At 34.8% G+C, this 19813-nt stretch overlaps 2 protein-coding genes and 1 pseudogene across 3 annotated transcripts; all 3 read left to right on the top strand.

The window, feature by feature from the left end:
- Window positions 1-5041, top strand: LOC120159472 (uridine kinase-like protein 1, chloroplastic). The gene is made up of 14 exons (XM_039170065.1): window positions 1-145; window positions 332-423; window positions 508-577; window positions 668-786; window positions 1056-1152; window positions 1720-1799; window positions 2092-2286; window positions 2510-2593; window positions 2690-2750; window positions 2938-2998; window positions 3228-3321; window positions 3409-3481; window positions 4699-4781; window positions 4895-5041. The coding sequence occupies exons 1-14, from the start codon at window positions 1-3 to the stop codon at window positions 5039-5041; spliced, it is 1401 nt and encodes a 466-aa protein (XP_039025996.1).
- Window positions 5042-5952: 911 nt separating this feature from the next.
- On the top strand, window positions 5953-9811 carry LOC120159445 (uncharacterized RNA methyltransferase pc1998-like). 2 transcript variants are annotated; one of them, XM_039170040.1, is made up of 15 exons: window positions 5953-6197; window positions 6311-6425; window positions 6543-6654; window positions 6778-6822; window positions 6892-6959; window positions 7068-7122; window positions 7230-7309; window positions 7395-7478; window positions 7570-7683; window positions 8259-8377; window positions 8472-8589; window positions 8764-8891; window positions 8979-9147; window positions 9230-9309; window positions 9603-9811. In XM_039170040.1, exons 1-15 carry the CDS (start codon window positions 6025-6027, stop codon window positions 9676-9678), a joined length of 1536 nt encoding a protein of 511 aa, XP_039025971.1. In that variant the 5' UTR covers window positions 5953-6024; the 3' UTR covers window positions 9679-9811. The 2 variants fall into 2 exon arrangements, with proteins under 2 accessions (XP_039025971.1, XP_039025972.1); XM_039170041.1 differs by having other exon boundaries at window positions 5954-6197; window positions 8982-9147; window positions 9603-9810.
- Window positions 9812-11657: 1846 nt separating this feature from the next.
- LOC120159544 lies at window positions 11658-18766 on the top strand (annotated as a pseudogene).
- The last annotated feature ends 1047 nt before the right edge of the window (window positions 18767-19813 follow it).

The following is a 19813-nucleotide window of genomic DNA, read 5'->3' on the forward strand; positions in this document are numbered from 1 at the left end:
ATGCCACTGAAGAAGAAGATCTCCATTGATTACGTTATGGAGAAGGCATCGGGGCCTCATTTCTCCGGCTTCCATAGCCCAACCGCCACCGCCTCATCCTCCCCCTTTTCCGACGCCAATGCTCCCAATCCGCCCTTCGTCATCGGTATCCCTCACTTCTCGTCTACATGAACAAAGAAATATAGAATTTTTTTTCTCATTGAACTTTTTTTTTGGCTGTATTCATTGACCAAAACTTTGCTGATTTCGTCGTTTTTTTTTCTCTGAGATTCCGGTTACTCAAAATTAAATTAAAGGAAACTTTTCTTTCTCTTTTTTTGTAATTATGCAGGCGTTTCAGGAGGTACTGCTTCTGGTAAGACTACCGTCTGTGATATGATCATCCAACAGCTTCACGATCACCGTGTTGTTCTTGTAAATCAGGTTTAGATTCTAGATGATTTGTTCACTCTTTTTTTACTGACACTTACCAAACTTTGAGCTCACATTTTCTTTTTATGAATGAAGGACTCGTTTTACCGTGGTTTAACTGCTGAAGAGTTAAAACGCGTTCACGAATATAATTTTGATCATCCTGGTATGTTAATTTGATTTCTTTTCTATTTTGTTTTTGTTTTATGTTATATTGGATGTTGTTGTTCTGATTATGCATTGTGGTTTTTTATAGATGCTTTTGATACTGAGCAGCTTCTGGATTGTGTTCTGATGCTCAAAAGTGGGCAATCTGTTCAGGTCCCAATCTATGATTTTAAGCATCACCAACGGTCTTCAGATAGTTTTCGACAGGTAGGAAGTTTTTGTTGTTGTTGAAATTTGTATGATGATGCATGAAAAGCTAGGTGTATTCAATTAAGAACATGTAATAGTTGTTTTTTTCTCCCATCAGTTTCGATTCTATAGTAATACACTAATTCTTATTTACACTTGAGTTTTTCATTTTCTTAGTTTGTTAATTATTGAGTTCTCTATGGCTTTGTAAAATATATAATTCATCGATGGTAATTCATTAAGTGGGAAAGGTTATATGGATACGATTCGTGTTTAACCATTGTCAGGTGAATGCTTCTGATGTCATAATTTTGGAAGGAATTCTTGTTTTCCATGATCAGCGTGTTAGGAACCTTATGAATATGAAGATTTTTGTTGACACAGGTTTGACCACTTTTACCTAGTTCCTTACCATCATAGCATCCCCCAACGCCTGTTTTGGACATATTTATACTTATAATTTACTGAAGATGCCAGATCCTTTCTTTACTTAAGATCATGCATTGATATAATTATATAAAAGGTTAATCAACCCGTGGATGTTGCCTACCACTCAAAATAAAATCATAAGTTCTAATAACAGGAAATACAAGATTGGTAGAAACGAAATTGAAATTAAATGTCTATAAGAAAAGCCGATAGAGGTCCTAGATCATGTTGAAGCTCATGTATAAAACAAAGCTGAAATCAATTTTTGAATTTAATTGCTAACTGCAAACTGTTTTGAGCTGTAATATGAGGCCTGCAAGCTGGTAGACAATTAACTTTCAGAAATGATTGTTTCAAATTACACTTAGAAAATTGTTTCAAATTACACTTAGAACTCCATTGCTTTACTTAGTTGAATGAGTTTGCATGCATTGGTTTTATATGTTCAGCATGCATACACGATGGTAATGGTTCTCTTATGGTAATGGTTCTCTTATGGTAATGGTTCTCTATTGCTTGTAGATGCTGATGTGAGGCTTTCTCGTAGAATAAAACGAGACACGGTTGATAGGGGTAGGGATGTAAGCTCTGTTCTTGAACAAGTAAGCGGGCTATACCTAATTTTCTTTGTAATTTCATACTTGAAAAATCTGAGTACATGCTGCATCTTTTCGTTTTACTTGTGTGGTGTGTCTTTTGTATTTAAATACTAAAATAAAAATCTGAAAGCATAAACACTGGTTGTTTGTAGATTTGAAACAGAATATTCACTTGTTCTCATAACATTCCATTCCATTAAAACACTTGTGCAGACTTTGATTAATGTGCCTCCTTATTCCTTCAATTTTCCCAACATTTTGATAATTACATTGCAATGCTGTGTTATTTTTGCAGTATGCAAAGTTTGTCAAGCCTGCCTTTGATGATTTTGTTCTTCCATCAAAGAAGTATGCTGATGTCATCATTCCCCGAGGAGGTGATAATCATGTTGCCATTGATTTGATTGTGCAACATATCTACACTAAGCTTGGTCAGCACGGTATCTGCAAAATATATCCCAATGCAAATGTAATCCAGTCTACGTTTCAGGTACTCTAGTGGTTTATCTCTATCTTAATTCGATTATAACTTGTTGAAGTATATATTTTCTCATTGGACATGGTCTCACCTGTATACTTTTAAGTTATTACTATTTTCTGTATAATGTGTAATTTATTTGTTGCTTTTATGTCTATGATCTTTGTAAGGTCATTATATCATCATTATCATTATTATTATTATTAAATAACCATATGTAAGACTTATGGTGCAGATCAGAGGAATGCATACTCTGATTAGAGACCAGGAGATTTCTAAGCACGATTTTGTCTTTTATTCAGATCGGCTTATTCGTCTGGTACCTTCTGTTTTATATATTATGTGTAAACTGAGCTTTGCTTTTGTTAAATGTTTTTTTACATGCCAAATGTAGCTGATTTACCTTTTTTTTTAGGTGGTGGAGCATGGTCTTGGGCATTTGCCATTCATCGAGAAGCAAGTAATAACACCTACAGGTATGTTTAGTTAAATAATTATGTCACCGTTCTCATTTCTTTAAATTTTCAGTTCTCCGTTGTAGATATTTGCGGCTGAGAGATATCCACAAAAGATCCTGCAAACTTGTGTTGTTCTTAAGATGTCTTATACCGAAAGCAATTAATATTCTACTTACCTTTGTAATTTGCTCCTTTTTCTTTTCAGGATCTATATATACCGGGGTTGACTTTTGCAAAAAGTTATGTGGTGTTTCCATTGTTCGAAGGTGAGTTTTTGATAAGGTGTTGATTTGGTCTTTTTTTCTTCTGGTTATTTAGCAGACCTTGTTTGATCAAGATGTGGGGTGTTGAGCGATCTTTTGTTATATATGATGAAAGCTGAGATGAATTTCCATTGTATTGTTCTGGATGTTTGGTACATAAGACATGCCCAATTGATCTGAGAATTTCGTTTTAATTTCGTAGATAAGGTTTTCTCTTTTTTGTTTATTACAGTGGTGAAAGCATGGAAAACGCCTTACGTGCATGTTGCAAAGGAATAAAAATTGGAAAAATTCTGATTCACCGTGATGGAGATGATGGAAAACAGGTAACGTTATTGCCATCTTTATGCTGTTAGGTATTAGTGTATTACTTATAATCTTAGGTGTTAATCAGAATTCTTGGATATTTTTAGCTTATATACGAGAAGCTTCCCAAGGATATTTCAGAAAGGCATGTCCTCCTTCTGGATCCTGTTCTTGCTACAGGTAAGTTTGTTTATCTTCCTATAAGCCACATTTTTCCTTATGTTACTTGAACTTGAGTATGAGTGTTAGATACAAGTATATGTCTGACACGGAAAATGCTCACTTTTGTTCAAGTTTCTCTATGTATTTATAAGATCCTTGAAACATTATATATAGGGTTGTAAACGAGATGAGTCGAGCTCGAGGATTGTTGAGCTCGAGGATTGTTGAGCTCAACTCAATTAAAAAGGTACAAAGCTGAGCTTGACCGGAGCTTGAAAAAACTTAAACTTGAAACATTCTCAAACTAGTTTGGTTGAAGCTCGGACTCGATCTTGGTTCAAGCACGAACTCTAGCTCAAACATGAACCTTAAGTACACGAAAACCTTATATTGTATTAAAAAACAACAACATATATATGTTAATATTATTAATAATTTAATTTAAAATTTTAAATTTTAATATATTATTTTTTCGAATTATTCGCGAGCTTCTTAAATTGGGTATTAAGTAGCTCGTTTCGGTTCGTTAAGAACTCGAGTCAAGTCCATTCGCATTAAGTGTTAACCGAACTTTGATCGAGTCGAATTCGAGCAACTTACGATCCGTTTTATCTTTTTTATAGACTATAGCCCTAATCATATCTGCATATTCGAGTTCAAATATGTGTTAAACATGGGGTGTCATGTACGAGTGGTCAGAGAAAATGAAGAGCTGGTGCAACATGGTTCTCCATTTGTTAATACTGACTGCCACTATACTATTGCAATAGTAGATTAAGGGAAAGAAAGGTATTCAAAAGCTTTCACTCATTGTTAGACCCTCTCTAATATTAAAAAGTTAATTTAAGCCTTTATCAGAATGATTAAATTTCACTTTTGGCTCCTCCTGAAAGTTAAGTATTTAATTTAAACCATTTAAAATAATTTTTTTATCTTTCGCCCCTTCAAAGTTACACCAAGTTTCTGGCTTCGTCCCTTTTTGACGTTGGTACGTCAAGAAAAACGAAGAGACAAAACAACATGGGAAAGAAATAGCCAAAGAAATCATAAATTAGAAATTCTTCTGGCTATAAAATTTAAGAATATTGTCATCAGTTTCAGATCATTTCGAGGAATACATCTGTTTTCAGCTCATGTTATGGTCCCTGGAAATACATACGATATTATTTCATATTCTTCGACTATATATATATATGCCTTCCAATGAGAAACCATCATAATGGCTTTTCTTGTAGGGAACTCTGCTAACCACGCCATCGAACTACTCATACAGAAAGGAGTTCCGGAATCTCACATTATATTCCTGAACCTCGTCTCTGTGAGTATTTTCTGTATCGAAGGCGGTCGATGCATCTACTACCTCGCAATCCTTCGTTCCACCTTTTCTCTTTTCCTCTCCTATATACTCAACCCTCGTTTTCTTTTCCTCAGGCACCAGAAGGAATTCACTGTGTTTGTAAACGGTTCCCGTCCTTGAAAATTGTCACGTCGGAAATCGACATCGCACTAAACGGGGAGTTCCGGGTCGTACCAGGTATGGGTGAATTTGGTGATCGATATTTTGGAACTGATGATTGATCAACCATGGTCGGGAAGCTGCGACTATAACCAGTATCGAATGGACCAGTTGCTTAAATCAGTTACATTCCGAAACACATATATGCCTAATGAGGTTTATGCAAATGGATTTAAGACAAATTCATGCTGATTGTTCCTTGCCTATGCTGAATTTGATGGGGGCATGGCGTAATGATAGTTGAGCATCAAGCATGTGGCTATGATTTTTCCGAATCTTGCTTTTCATATTTTGGTACGGTTGGGACTTGTAACCTACTTGATCCCAACAATTTGTGGTGTTTTAAATCTTCATTTTTTTTAAAAAGTATTTATATTTGATGTATATTCAAGTATGGCAATAAATAAAAATCTAGAAAAAAATCTTCAATTTGTGTTTTTTTTATAGAAAAATCCTCTTAATATTCCTCTTAAAAAACCATGCATCTAGTAAATGAAATTCGATTCAGGTTTTTATATATTTTTAAATATTTTAATTTTAATTGAATTAATTTAATCAAACACAAATTACTGATTAATAATGAAATATATTAGAATTTATTGAGTGACTTCAGTGGTAAAAAATATTTTTCTTTCTAGAGTATCTTAATTCGAACAACTATGTTTATAAGATATATTTTATTAAAAACTAAAATAATTATGAACATATATTACATGATAATTATTATTTTAAAATATTAAAACATAAAGGAATGTAGTATTTAATTATATACCTACTAATAAAACAATCAAATATGTTTAATTTAGAGCAACTCAATACAACAATGGAAGCTTTGTCCTACACAATATATATATACACACGAGTTGGAGCTTCATATTCGACGGGATGAGATATTTATCCATTCCGGGTCTAAGATGGATAGTCCGACCCAGTTATACCATTGAGATATTTATCGTTGTTAATAAACAATAGTAACCGATAAATCTTATCCATTCCCGCCGAAGGTCCCAAAATTATCTCCAAACGGCAGCCGCGCGCGACAGAGATGTCACTGTACACCCTCCCAATACGCCCACCTTACCCAATCATCACCTGTCGCGTGTCCCCCGTCCCAGAGCCAACGGTCGCTTCTCCTCCTCCATCCTTACTCCCGCCAGCAACCTCCGCAACCGCCGTCCCCTCGCTAACTTGCGTCTTGCAGTGCCCTCACTTCGAATCGTAAGCACCCCTCTCGCATTCGAAAAGAAAGAAGAAACTTTTGCTTTTTTACTTAAGTTTTAGTCGCAATAATTTTTCAGTTTTTCTTAAGAGGAAAAAATGTAATTTCTCAGGTGCTCTGGATGCACGCACGAGTTCAATCTACACCGTCCCGTCATCGTAGACGAAGCTTCTAATTTCTTCAAGAGTCTTGGAGTGTCCGATTTTACTTTCGATAGCTGTAGATTGGTATTAACCAACAATTTCATATTATTTAGTTTCCAATTACAAATTTCTTCTCTTTTTCTTTTCCCAAAATTCTTAATTTTTCTGGTACGGGCTTTGGTCCTCTGCTTTTCTTTCCAGTGGGGATGGAGATGTCGAGCAAAGTTAGCCGTTCGTGGATTACCGGAGAACCCTCTGATTGGACTCTACGAGGAGGGTTCTCATAACGTTGTGGATATTCCTCGATGCAAAGGTCTCAAAAAATGGGAATTTTTTATTAACATTTTTCAATTATCTTTAAGCCTTTTTTGTGGTCCTAATGAATGTTCTTTTCGTTCTTAATTTGATTTCTTTAATGTTAATCTTGCAATTTCAGCTCATCACCCCAATATTAATGCTGCTGTTGAGCTGCTTAGAAAAGGCACGCTTTTTTTTCTTCTTTAAAGGGTTCAAATTTGATTATATTTACTTAATCCACTTTTTACATTAGGTATTAGAGAATTAAATATTGAGCCATACGATGAGGATGAAGGGACTGGAGATTTGCGATATGTTCAGGTCAGTTTTTCAGATTATATAAAACATATAAATTTGACAAGAAAATAAATAGATTATTATTAGAATCTGTATTTTTTATCTATCTTGATGAATGTTCAATGTATCCAGATGGCCGTGACGACTTACAATACTGCACTTCCGGCTGTTGAAAGATATAGAAATGGTTGTTTAATCAATTTGTATCCCTTTTTCTTCTGGAAAATATTATGTTTTCTTAATGATTTGAAGCAAAAGTAGTGAGTTGAATAAATTTTGATTTCGTGATTCCAGGTAGAGTACAGGTTTCTTTAGTTTGGAATTCAAGGAATGAGAAATCCTCGAATTCGGACAAATTAAGTGCCTTGGCTAATGTGAGTTCAACTTCCTAATTTTTATACCCTTGTATTGTTAAAGGCAACGTTTTGTTCCACGGTTACTTCTTTTAATGGTGTGCAGTTTTTGTGGAGAAATGCTGGGTCAAGGAGTAACCTCCATTTGATTCATTCTGTGTGGGCTAATTTTCAGACATCTACTAATAATGTGAGTTGTTAGTTCTATTTTGTTCATTTGTTTTTCCCTTTTCTGAATGTTTTGGATATTTGGAACTTAGAATGCTTAATTTATGATGCAGATAATTTTCGGGAATAGATGGAGACATCTTTTGGGTGAAAGGGATTTCTGGGAACATGTTGGCGGGATTGATATATCCTTGGATCCCTCCAGTTTCGGCCAAGCAAACACACGGGTAAGCAAAGCTGTAAATTTATTTGGTCAAATTTGACATGCTATCACATATGCTTTCATAAGAAATAATCATAAGAAAGAAATGAACAATACACATCAAGAGTCTGGTTTGAAGGTGCAGCTTCTGAATGCTATGTATATCCATCAGTGGCTTTTGTTATTGTCATGGCTGTTTGTGTACTATTTTGGCCTATGTTTCTCCAACTTTTCATTTTTATTCAAATGCTAGAGTCTGGCATGTGTTAAACACATATTTGGACTTGGATTTGAAAATATGACCCTCCAAATACATTAAAAAGATTTAAAAATTTGAAAACACTCTTGCCAGACGCACACTTGTATCCAACACTCACCCTAATCCGAGTATATCGTTGATCTTGGTCCATTTTGTATCTTACTGCATGATGCAGGACGTGTGTGGTGTAGATCCTTTTTTCCATCTTGTTCCCTGCCTGGAGATTTAGATCAGCATATGATGTATAATACAACTTAAATATCTGCAGGACTTGTAGCTTTATGGTGTATTGTTTGTTTGAACTGTGCTCTGTATACATTTCCTTGTTGCTTCTTCTTCAGGCTTTTGATAATTTGCTTCGGAAGTTACACAAATACGTGCCTTTTGGAGCGTCTGTGGCTGATTTGTATGCAGGAGCTGGTGTGATTGGGTTATCACTAGCTGCTACTAAAAAGTGCAGGCAAGAACGGAATGTCCTGAGCACTTCATTGTCTCTGGTTCTTGCATTCTTTGAGACTAATCTTTTATTCTGATTTCATTTCTTTTGTTACCAGGTCTGTAAAATGCATTGAGATTAACAAAGAATCTAGGACCTCATTTGAGAAGTCAGTTGACCGCTTGCCAAAGTCTATTGAGGGCAGCATTAGCTGGCATAATGCTGATACTTCCATTGTTAGTATCAAGCTCATGCAAATTTATGGTTTTTCATTTCATTTAGGAATTACAAACAATTTGTTCTCCATATGATTATTTTTATATGCCTTGAGCTTCGATGGAAGTTTGGCATGTAACGTGGCTGTTGAGTAATTCTGTCCTAATTGTATGATGAATTCATTGAATTTGCAGGATCCTCTTTCTTGGCTTGTGGGATCAGATGTGATTGTTGTTGATCCTCCTCGGAAAGGATTAGACACATCTTTAATTGATGCATTACGAACTATATCATCACATAAAGTTGGACCGTCTTTGAAAGGGTAGGATGATTCTGTATATTTCAAGCCATATATAGAGGATTTGATTGCAGTTCCTATTATGAAAACTTTTCAGTTATTTGGAATTTGCAGTTCATCTTCAAATATAAAAGAAGAAAAGAGACCATGGGTTTTACGCGAAATGGAACGTTCCAAAGAAGCTTCGGTTCAAGTTGGAAGAGAAACAATTTCAGGAGATCCACAATCACTTCCAGAAACTCTCATTTATATAAGCTGTGGATGGGAAAGCTTCAAAGAGGTACTTATTGTTGGGATTTGTGTAGTGTTTTTTTAACTTGTTTGAGTTTTCATGAACGAACTAGGATTGGATTACATAACAGGATTGCAAGGCCTTGTTGACTAGCAAGTCTTGGCGTTTGGAAAAAGCCCATGGTTTTAATTTCTTTCCAGGCACTCAGAGGTATTGCTCCTTCGAACTTATGTTTCATTGCCGAATAAAGTGAACATGTATGTACGTAGAGTGTTGGACTCTTAAGCTTTGCTTGGTAGAGTGGAAAGAAATTGGAAGGATAGAAAAGTAGAAAGATGGAAAATATATTCTCTTTCTATTGGTGTGCTCGGCAGTAAGTAAAGATGGAAAATTGAAAGAAAACGTACTTTTTTTCCCCCATTGATTGTTTGGTAAAGTTGAAACTTTTGAAAAATACTTAATTTTGTATGTAGTAGGAATAATTGTGGGGGTATTTATTGCAGCATTGAGGTGTTGGCCGTGTTCAAAAGGAGCCTCAAGAAAAAGAAAACAGGGAAGAAAAAGAAGAAACAGGGTTGATGGCATTGCGTTTTGATCCCTCTCCGGGGAGAATGAGAACTGAACCCTTAATTTCTTACGGAAAAAAGAATACCCATTGTAGGTAGATTTAAGCATTTTGTAGCGTCTTTGAGGTCCAATGCGGATATTAATATATTCATTGTCCAATCATTTGAAAGTGAACGCGATACATGTAAATTTAAGATTATTAACTACATACATAAATGTATCCAATTATTTCTGATATTAACCCAAAAAATATTGTAGTTTGCTGACAATAATTTGATTTCGTTTAGCGGATAAGTTTTCTCAATTTTACTCGGGAGTCTGTAGGTTCAAACCCCACGGAACGCACCTCTCACTCTTCACCCATCAATCATCAATTGAAGAGGAATAAATTACTTATGTTGAGTGATTTTTATTCTTAAATGGTCTAATTTAATAAAATTAAAGGATTAATAATCGAAATAAAAAGTTGGTTATTACATAATGTTATTGTTTTGGTACAAATAATAATGGATATATTTTTAAGAATTACGATAAAAGCATAAAAATTATTGGAACAATTGTATTCTACTATTGTCACTAAAGATGTTGCCTCCTCGAATAATATATGATATTCTCTGCAACACGAGAAGAGAAAATTGACGCATTTACTAACACAAAACTTATTTTTAACTGTATTTGGGGTTGATCAAAATGAAATCGTTGAAAATGCAGTCCCCAAGGCGAATAGTTTTCATAGTTGGTACTTAGTTATTACTATATTTGGGGTTAATCAAAATAATATCACTATGCCTTGGACATTTTACATATAAATAAATCTAACAGGGGAATATTGACTAAGGTCTTTATTTTTTTGGGTAAAGCACACAAATGGTCCCTTAACTATAAGATTTTATTTTATTGAGTCAATCGACTATCAAAAGTTATAAAATGATCTCTCGATTATAGGACGATGTTTTGTTGAGTCCCTTGACTATTAAAAGTTACAAAATGGTCACCTGACTATTCATATGTTCCAAACTCGTGCTTTTTAATTAAAAAATTAATGTTCGTCTGAGCTTGAAGTTAACATGTTGATTGGGATATAAAAAAATCATATTTTAATGATGTCTACTAGCACAGTCGTTGCTTTTAAGCATTGACTCGACGACATAATATTTCAAGCACTAGCTTGACGGTATAATGTAAACGGATAATCGATCCACAAAACACAACTCAAATGATTATGGATAAGATTTTATCATATCTCAATCGACATACGTCTATCTCAGACGACCGCCAATTTTTTAATGAAAAGGACGAGTTTAGAACACATGAATAGTCGAGGGACTCAACAGAGTAATGTCCTATAGTCGGGAGACCTTCTTTGTAACATTTAATAGTCAATAGACTCAACAAAACAATGTTTTATAGTTGGGGGACTATTTGTGTACTTTATGTCACACCCTAAGTTAGGGGTTAAAATTCTCATGACTTTTGAAATAGCTTCCTAATTAAAAATGTTGGGTTCATAAGAAATATGGAGAATATTTAAGGACTTTATATGTAAATTTCCATTTCTTGGTTACTATGAAATTGAGAGATTTCTAGAATAAGTGAGATTGATATTGTTTATGAGTAAATTTGGAGTATGATTGACAAATATTATTACTATTATTTTATTAAAAATAATGAATGCCACACAATACATAGATATTTTCTTATTATGGGTTTTTTAAAACCAATAATAGGGATGACGATGAGGAAATGGAAACACAAGTTCCATACTTATCCATGGAAGACTCCAAAGTCAAGGCACGTTTGGTTGTGCTTGCTGGTCACTTGGTAGCTCTTGATTGCTCCTCCACCAACCTGAATATCTGCTGCGTATCGGCTCAGGCCGCCTCTTGCTCTGTCGACGGTTCTTTAACCGTCGTCGACGAGCGAACCGGGAAGAAGTACAAGGTTCATGTCTCCTCGGAAGGCACCATCAAAGCTACCGATTTTAAAAGATAATGACAGGGAAAGATGACAATGGGATAATAAGCTTCGTCTTTGGGACTTGCTTTGCCAAACATAGAGCAACGAACAGTGAGTTGATTAAAAATAGTGGAAAGATTATTTGATTACAAGTCTAGATCACTCAAACAAAAGATCTCCTGTCTTCCTCATTTCTCATATATCTGGAAAGCTTAGGATCAATGCAATGGTTACTTCACCACAAGCTTCTACTTCACCTAATCATGCTAAACGTTTCAATTACCGCTGCTCCGACAACCTCACCTGGATATGAGCGCTACCTCGACCCTCCTGGATTTTTATCAACAATCTGGTCTGCTGCCATGCCTTTCCGAGCCTTTCATTCAACTCTTCAGCTACTGGCTTTCTCATCAGGTTCGTGTTTGCTCACATCCTCGCCCCCCATTTTTCAAATGAAGAATGCTTGTAATGGTGATACCGATTTGCATGGGGCCAGCTCATCGAAAAGTCAAGAAGAACCAAAGAAAATATCTGGCGTGAGTGGAGAAAATAAATATTTGGAAAACAACAAAAGAAGTTAAGAAAATCAACTTTATTCCGTTATACAATCTATTTTCATTTTATGGTTTGAGAGATATTATGTGAATAATGGGCACCATAAGTGCCATCGGGAATGGTTTATGTATGCCCTTGTGACAATCCTGTTCGGTGATCTTGCTGACGCATATGGAGAAAAAAAAATTCGTTCACCAATCGCACCCAAATGACCGATGATGAAATGGTCATGCACTTCTTTCAGTTTGATGAAGCTGGAAAAGGAGGCATTTCTATTCGAGATTTACGAAGAGTAGCTATCGCACATGATTTTATGTGGACGGATAAGGAGTTGGTTGACACGATTTGCTTTGATAGCAAGAGTGATGAGAAGAAGATCTACGGGGTGGGAAGGTCGGGTTGGCAGCGAGGAACAACATAGCTCGTCTTGACTTCATTGGACGATCATCGGAGCTCGGATCGGTGACGAAGAGGGCGAGCCGAGTCTGATGGTGTACAGTGGATTTTGATGTTGAATCGAAATGCATTGTTTTTTTTGGGATACAATGGTGGTTGGACTGTTCGTGCAAGGACAAAACTAATAAATGGAATGAGTTTTGATCATAGCTTTGGTCTTTGGTTCATTACCACATACAACCAGAATTAATAATTGAGAGTGGTGCATGCAAGGGACACTCCACGTGGGTTATGTGGCAATGCCCCACACACCAATTACTTGCAAAATGGGGGTTATGATTTCCCAAAAGGAAAATCATGTGGGTGGTGATTTAAAAAGAAAATATAGTGGAAAATCGCATAATGAGTGTATGGTAAGAACTTGGCCTTGTCTCATAGTTTCTTTTAGTTTTAGTTTATGGCTCAATAATGCAAATTAATTTAGTTCAGTCCCTAATTTTAGTGATGGTCTGGATCGAGAGGAAAATATTGGAAGTGGAATCAAAGATCGAGTGCGTTCGAATGGAATTTAAATGGTCGACCAGTATGGCACGAAAAATTGAGGTAATACTTTACTACCTCTTTTATGCTTTATGGAACATGTTGATATTGGTAAATGCATGAATAAGATAATGTTGGTCACTTTTGTGGAGTTGAATAATTTATTCACTCGATATGAATGAGGTAGAAATTCTGTAACTGAATACGAATCGAATGTCTAATATAAGAGATTGAAAGATTGTTAGAATTAAATTACAAGTTTGTGAATAGTGATAAAGAAATCAGACATGGATTTGTAAATTATAATTTATTTCATCAAAGGTTAAATGTTAAAGGTATTTGGATGAGAAATTATGAGAATACTCCGGTAGGGTAAAATTACGAAAATACCCTTGTGTTATAAAAAGACAAGATTTGAATATGGAAGTTAGATAAGCGGATTTTACAGACATATTGATCTGATAAAAATATTGATGTGCATAAGAAATGTTGGTTTTATTTGGAAATTATATTATTTTCGTTAAGAGCTAATATCGAAATTATCTTGTTAAGAAATTACGGAAATACCCTTAAGAGGTAGAATAGTATTAGTTGACTCTGAATGAGAAAATACTTAGAGGATTCGTACTTAACTCGATTAAGTACGGATTTAATTGTTAAGATCCTGACTTAGTGCAGGAAAATTCCTAATATTCCGTTTGTAAAATCTAAGAAGGCACTTGACCCGGAAAATATTCGAATAATGAGTAAATACTTGAAGAGTAATTTATCGGGGGTATTCTGCTGTCAGAATTGTTCGAAAGGACTAAAGTAAATGATAAGATTGAATTAAATAATAAGATCGGATGGAAGGAAAAGATTGAAATACCGTAGATCTGTAAAATGACCAAAATACCCCTGTAATGGAAATGAACCAAGAATATCACCAAGCTCAGGAATGATTGGATATCCTCGAGCTCTGAAATGAATGGAATAAAACTGAATACCAAAATTTACAAAATAACCTTATGGCCTAAATTAAGTAAATGTCTTGGATTAATTAAGGAATCCAAGTAAGCATAAGTAGTGGACTACCTTTAAAGGTAATGGAAAACAATTTAAGTGAATAGATCAACCCTAAAGCTATGTCAATACTTGAATGGCATAGATATTACTGGAACATGTGTTCGTCTTCTCAAGTTTGGCTCAATGATAATTTTGGAAGTATTCAGCTCAGCTCTCTAGATCGTATTCAGTACTAAGAATTGGATGTTTGTTCGACAAATCAACCACGAAGACCAAAAATGGAATGAAGGGAAGTACAATGTATCTGAAATTCAGGAACGTTTGAATTACTCTGGAAAATCCTGAAGTAACTGGAATGGACATGACTGCTAAATGAACTAGGTAACCTCAATGACTGAGGATTTAATAAGTGATTTGGATAAGTCTGGAAACTCTGATGAGTTTACGTAGTGTACAATTACAATGGGTTATGAACAAATTAATCAAGTACGTCATCATTTTATGATATTGTGGAAGCGTGGAAATGAAATAAAGACATTGGAATATTTATTCAGCGATGATTCCGAAAATGGTCTACGGACAAGAATTTGTGGTATTAAAGAGTAAATACCCTAGAAGGAAAATGAATTGATCAGTCGACATAGATTGTTAAGGTTCTGAATCTTCGTTCTCAAGTTGTTCGATTATCCGATCAATTGACATGGATATAAAGGATTCTGAATACCCTTCTGATTTCATACAACTTCTGAAAACTGTCCAAATAAGATATGATCCTGATAATTCACATTCTGAATAACTGATGATTCTGTCAGTTATTGAACTTTTCCAATAAGTATTTCTAACGTCCCGGTATTTTATCGGTATACTGAAAATCCGTGTTTCTCTGCCTGCTAAGATTATTTAGCATCTCTGAATAATATCTGTAAACTCTGGTGTGTTCCCTAATCATATAAATATTTTATCTGATTTCCGACTTGGATTCTGTTCTGATATCTGTTCTGAATTCTGTTTTGATTTCTGATATCTTCGTTAATGACGGAAAAATGTTTTAATTGGGGGTATTGTTGAAGGAAGAATTTCCGCAGGTACCTCGGCTTTGTGCTCAGGGCCTTATATGTTGTGTTGGGTTGGGTGTATGGTTCTGGGGAACCTACACATTATGTTGTGATGGGATGGGGGTATATATATATATATATGTTTTAAAAAGATCTGAAAAGTTACATGGTTTTTGGGAACACACTAGAAAACCTATTCTGATATCCTGAACCTAGACATCCGAAATATTTCCATCTGGAATGAATACTATTTGTTACTACCTGAAATATCAGTATAATCTCTGCTCAGTATAAAGATCTGTAAATGTCTGAATCGATAAGGAAAATATGTTTATTTGTATCTGCACGTTCTTCAGCATCATCTGGTAGTTCTGTATTACTGAGCTTTCCAAAGCTCACTCTATTACTCACATTTTCAGGTTAAAACAATTGTACCAGTGCATCTATCGACTTCAGTAAGGGAGTTCTTCCGGCGTGGTTGCAGAGTATGGTACTTGTGATTAGGGGGCATGTAATTGTATTTTGATTTATATACGAGTTTGAAAATATGTTTTATTTTTAAATAGTGATAAATGATTTTTATAAATTTACATGTTCTGATAAAAAGTTTTAAAATTTCTGCTATTTTTACGGTGGGTTGCTCCGGTGGCCCTAATGTGACTTCCCGGATCGGATCGGGCTACCCCCATCGGTCTGGGGGTTACACTTTACCCTTATTTTTTATGTATGAACAGTGAATGATATAATTGAATCTAATGAAATGAGATACTAAATCGTTTAAGCAAAGTCAGGAGTTTAAATTCTGACGTTGTGAATAGAGTAAATTATGCTGGAAGGATCGTTCCTATAATGTGTCTCTCTAATATCTAATTTGAATTAGTTGATCAATAGATCATATACTAGTGTGATTTTAAAAAAATAAACAAATAAATATTTTCACCTATTTATTTAGCAGTTTAGAAATAAATTAATTTAGTTGAATCTGATATAACAACGAAGATGACAAACTTATCACATCTAATTTTTAATAATAAAAAATAATAATATTGAACGCTAATATTCAATAATAACATTGAATCTGGTACCTTGATTAAGGGAAAAAATCAACTAAATAAACATGCAACTGAAATATAATAACTTAAACGTGAACATTTGACCACCGCTTCCTAATACGGTTGGCATAATTTTAATTTTATATATGTAAAGTCTAATTAATTATTACCAAATCCAAATATTCCAACTTTTTTGTTCCTTCTATGGTTGAAATATATAGCAAGTTATTCGAGATCGATTTAGTCAAAGTTCGGTCAATATTCGAATCAAATAGAGTAGACTCGAGCTTGAACTCAACTCGAATTCTTAGTGTACCAAAACGAGTTAATTGATACTTGACTCGAAAAACTCGCGACTACTAAAAAAATAATATATATTAAAATTTTAGATTTTTTAAATGAAATTATTAATAATATTAACATTTATATGTTATTTTTTTTAAATACAATACAAGACTTTCATGTATTTAAGGTATGGGTTTGAGATTGAGTCGAGCTTTAATTTTTTTTTATTTCGAGTGGAGCTTGAATATTTTAAATTCCCAAGCTTTCAAGTCGAACTTGATATTTTTAAACTAGCGAGTTTTCGAGTCGAACTCAGTAATACTTGAGTTCACCTTTACTCGTTTATAGCCCTAGTTCCTACCGAGAAAAATACAAGGAAAACTATCATTACACTTGGGGACAAGTGTAAAGTTTTATTTTAAGGGACAAGTTTATAAATTTTTAAGAAAAAAACTTGTAAAATTTTAGGAATTAAATAGATTATCAATATAAAGTTAAAAAAAAAATCTAAATAAAGGTTTAAAACTTTCATATGTGACAGTCCCTATTCGTCCGCTGCGATCCATCCCCATTAAACTAGCTGAAAAGTTGGTAAAATAATTGAAGAATATAGGAACTTGGTTCATATTATATGATTAATTTAGTAAATTTACACTCGTGTCATCTTCTATATAAGATCGACCGAGAAACTCTGCTTTAATGCAGGCAAAGATGAGTTGGATAAGAATATAGCAATGGCGTGAACAAAGTCATATCCACAAAGCTTTCTCCTCTTTTTAACTTTGATGCTTCTGTTTCTTCAACCCATGGTGTCATTATCATTCACAATCAAAGAAGCAACTGTGGAGGATTTCCAGCTTGATTTTAAGAGTAAGTCACTCACCTCAAGGCAACTCGTTGAGTTCTACAGGGACGAAATCCTTAGACTCAACCAGTCCCTTAAAGCGGTCATAGAGGCAAGTCACTCGGTCCCCTGTGCATGGAATCCCTATTCTGCTCAAGGACAGCATTGCAACAAAGGATCAAATGAACACCACGGTCGGTTCACTTGTTGTGCTGCTAAGATCCGTTGTACCTCGAGATGCCGGAGTTGTAGCGAAATTGAGGCAAGCCGGGGCTATCATTCTTGGAAAGGCTAGCTTGACTGAATGGGCTAATTTCAGGGGCAACACGATGCCGGATGGATGGTGTGCTCGGAGTGGCCAGGGAAAGGTGATTTGGGGGGGGGGGAACATATTTTTCATACAAATGAATATAGTTGACATTCTTTTTTTTCCTATAAATGAATGGTTAACATTCTTTATGTTATGCAGAATCCTTATAGTACTGAAGGAGGTACATGTGGGTCAAGTAGCGGACCAGCTATATCAGCAGCCGCGAATCTGGCAGCAGTAACACTCGGGACCGAGACGGATGGCTCAATCCTCTGTCCACTAGCAATCAGGCCATCGTCGGTTTCAGAACTACCGTTGGTCTCACCAGCCGAGCAGGAGTCATCCCCATTACTCCCAGATAGGACACCGTAGGGTAATATGCAAGACCATGTGTATTTTGTTTACTTATTGCTGCCCTACAATAAGACTAATATGCTCTGTTAAAATGAAACAGACCCATATGTAGAACAGTGGCAGACACCGTATACGTCCTGGATGCCATTGTAGGCGAAGATTTGAACGATGAAGCAACTATTGAAGCGTCGAAGTACATTCCAAAGGGAGGGTACAAGCAATTTCTAAAGATTGATGGTCTGAAACGGAATAGATTGGCGTTACTCGGGGATGTATTATTTAATTTCGATAAAGGATCTGTTTATAATGAAACTTTTGAGCGTCATTTCAACACGTTAAGGTATCCACATATATATAGTAAATTTGGCATATTAGTTCCATTTATTTATATATATATATATATATATAGCTTTTCCTTGACGATCAAAATACAACTGGCATCGGTGAAAAAAAGAAGGATGCGATACAAAAATTAGCAAACATGTCGAGAGATGGTTTCGAGAAATTAATGACAGAAAACAATCTCGATGCGTTGTTATTACCATTTTCATACGGTTCGTCTATTCTTGCGACGGGTCAACACCCAGGTATTATCGTCCCAGCCGGATATGATACAGAAGGGCTGCCGTTCGGCCTTTCTTTCGGAGGGTTAAAGGGCTCGGAGCCAACCCTGATTCAGATAGCTTATGACTTCGAGCAAGCTACTAAGATCAGGAGGCCTCCTACATTCACTCACTCAAGTTATTAGAGTTCGTGTAGCTTGGTTGAGACAATAGGGCTAATCCATGAATTATCATGTTGAATGCTTCATGTACCCTACATCCTTTATGTACTGCTATATTATCTAAATAATGAAGCCCTTTTCTTTGTCTCAGAATAAATTGATTAGACAATAGAGTTTAGTGTGATTAGGCTATATTATCACACTAAACTCTAGATTTATTTTGGAATGTTTCTTTGTATTGTCGATAAATTTATTTTTTTCATTAAGCGATCTTAGTTATAAAAGAGGGTGTTATTCTCCCTATAAGTTCTAGATTCAAGCAGCAACGTTTACATATGAGTGTATTATCAATGATTAAGAAAGATTTTGAACAGATATTATAAGTACCAAAAAAATATTGTTAGGGGTGGGAATTTATTTGATGTATCAATGATACCCATCTCTGTTGATTTTGATATTGAACAACAAAAATTTAGATTTGTACGATTTATGGTTTAGGGTTCATGAAAAATCAAATCAATTATAGCATTAAGCCATTAAATTGTTAACGGCGTGATGAAATGATTATCTTCTTTTCCAACTTTAGTTTGTGTATTGATTTTGTTACTATACTTTCACTTTAGGCATTAAACTTTAATTTTAGTCCCTATAACTATTCTAGTTGTTGTTGATCATCATCGGTCGACATTTGCAACAAGATCGATACCAAAACAAGCAAATTTTGTTCCTCTTTCTTTTTCTCAAATTGTTTTTCCATGAAATTCGTTCAAAATTTATAAAGATCCATTTAAAAGCTCGAAATTCTTATACTCCAATCTCCTCCAACGATTGTCCGATGAGACTATTCTCAAGGTATATTATTCGTCTTTTCAAAAGAATGCTTCTCACTACTTTCGAACAAACATCCAAAATGAAAATTATGTGCTGAAATTAAAATATTTTAGAGTCTAGTGATAAAATTGACACAAACAATAAACTTTAATAATATTTGATATAATTTACTTTAATTTTTTATTTTTTTTCTCAATGAAAGAAAATTTATTAATAAAGATCCACAAACAAAGCGCGACA

This window comes from Hibiscus syriacus, unplaced genomic scaffold (genome assembly GCF_006381635.1).
Source record: "Hibiscus syriacus cultivar Baekdansim isolate YM2019G1 unplaced genomic scaffold, ASM638163v2 tig00111366_pilon, whole genome shotgun sequence".
Taxonomy (NCBI): Eukaryota; Viridiplantae; Streptophyta; class Magnoliopsida; order Malvales; family Malvaceae; genus Hibiscus; species Hibiscus syriacus.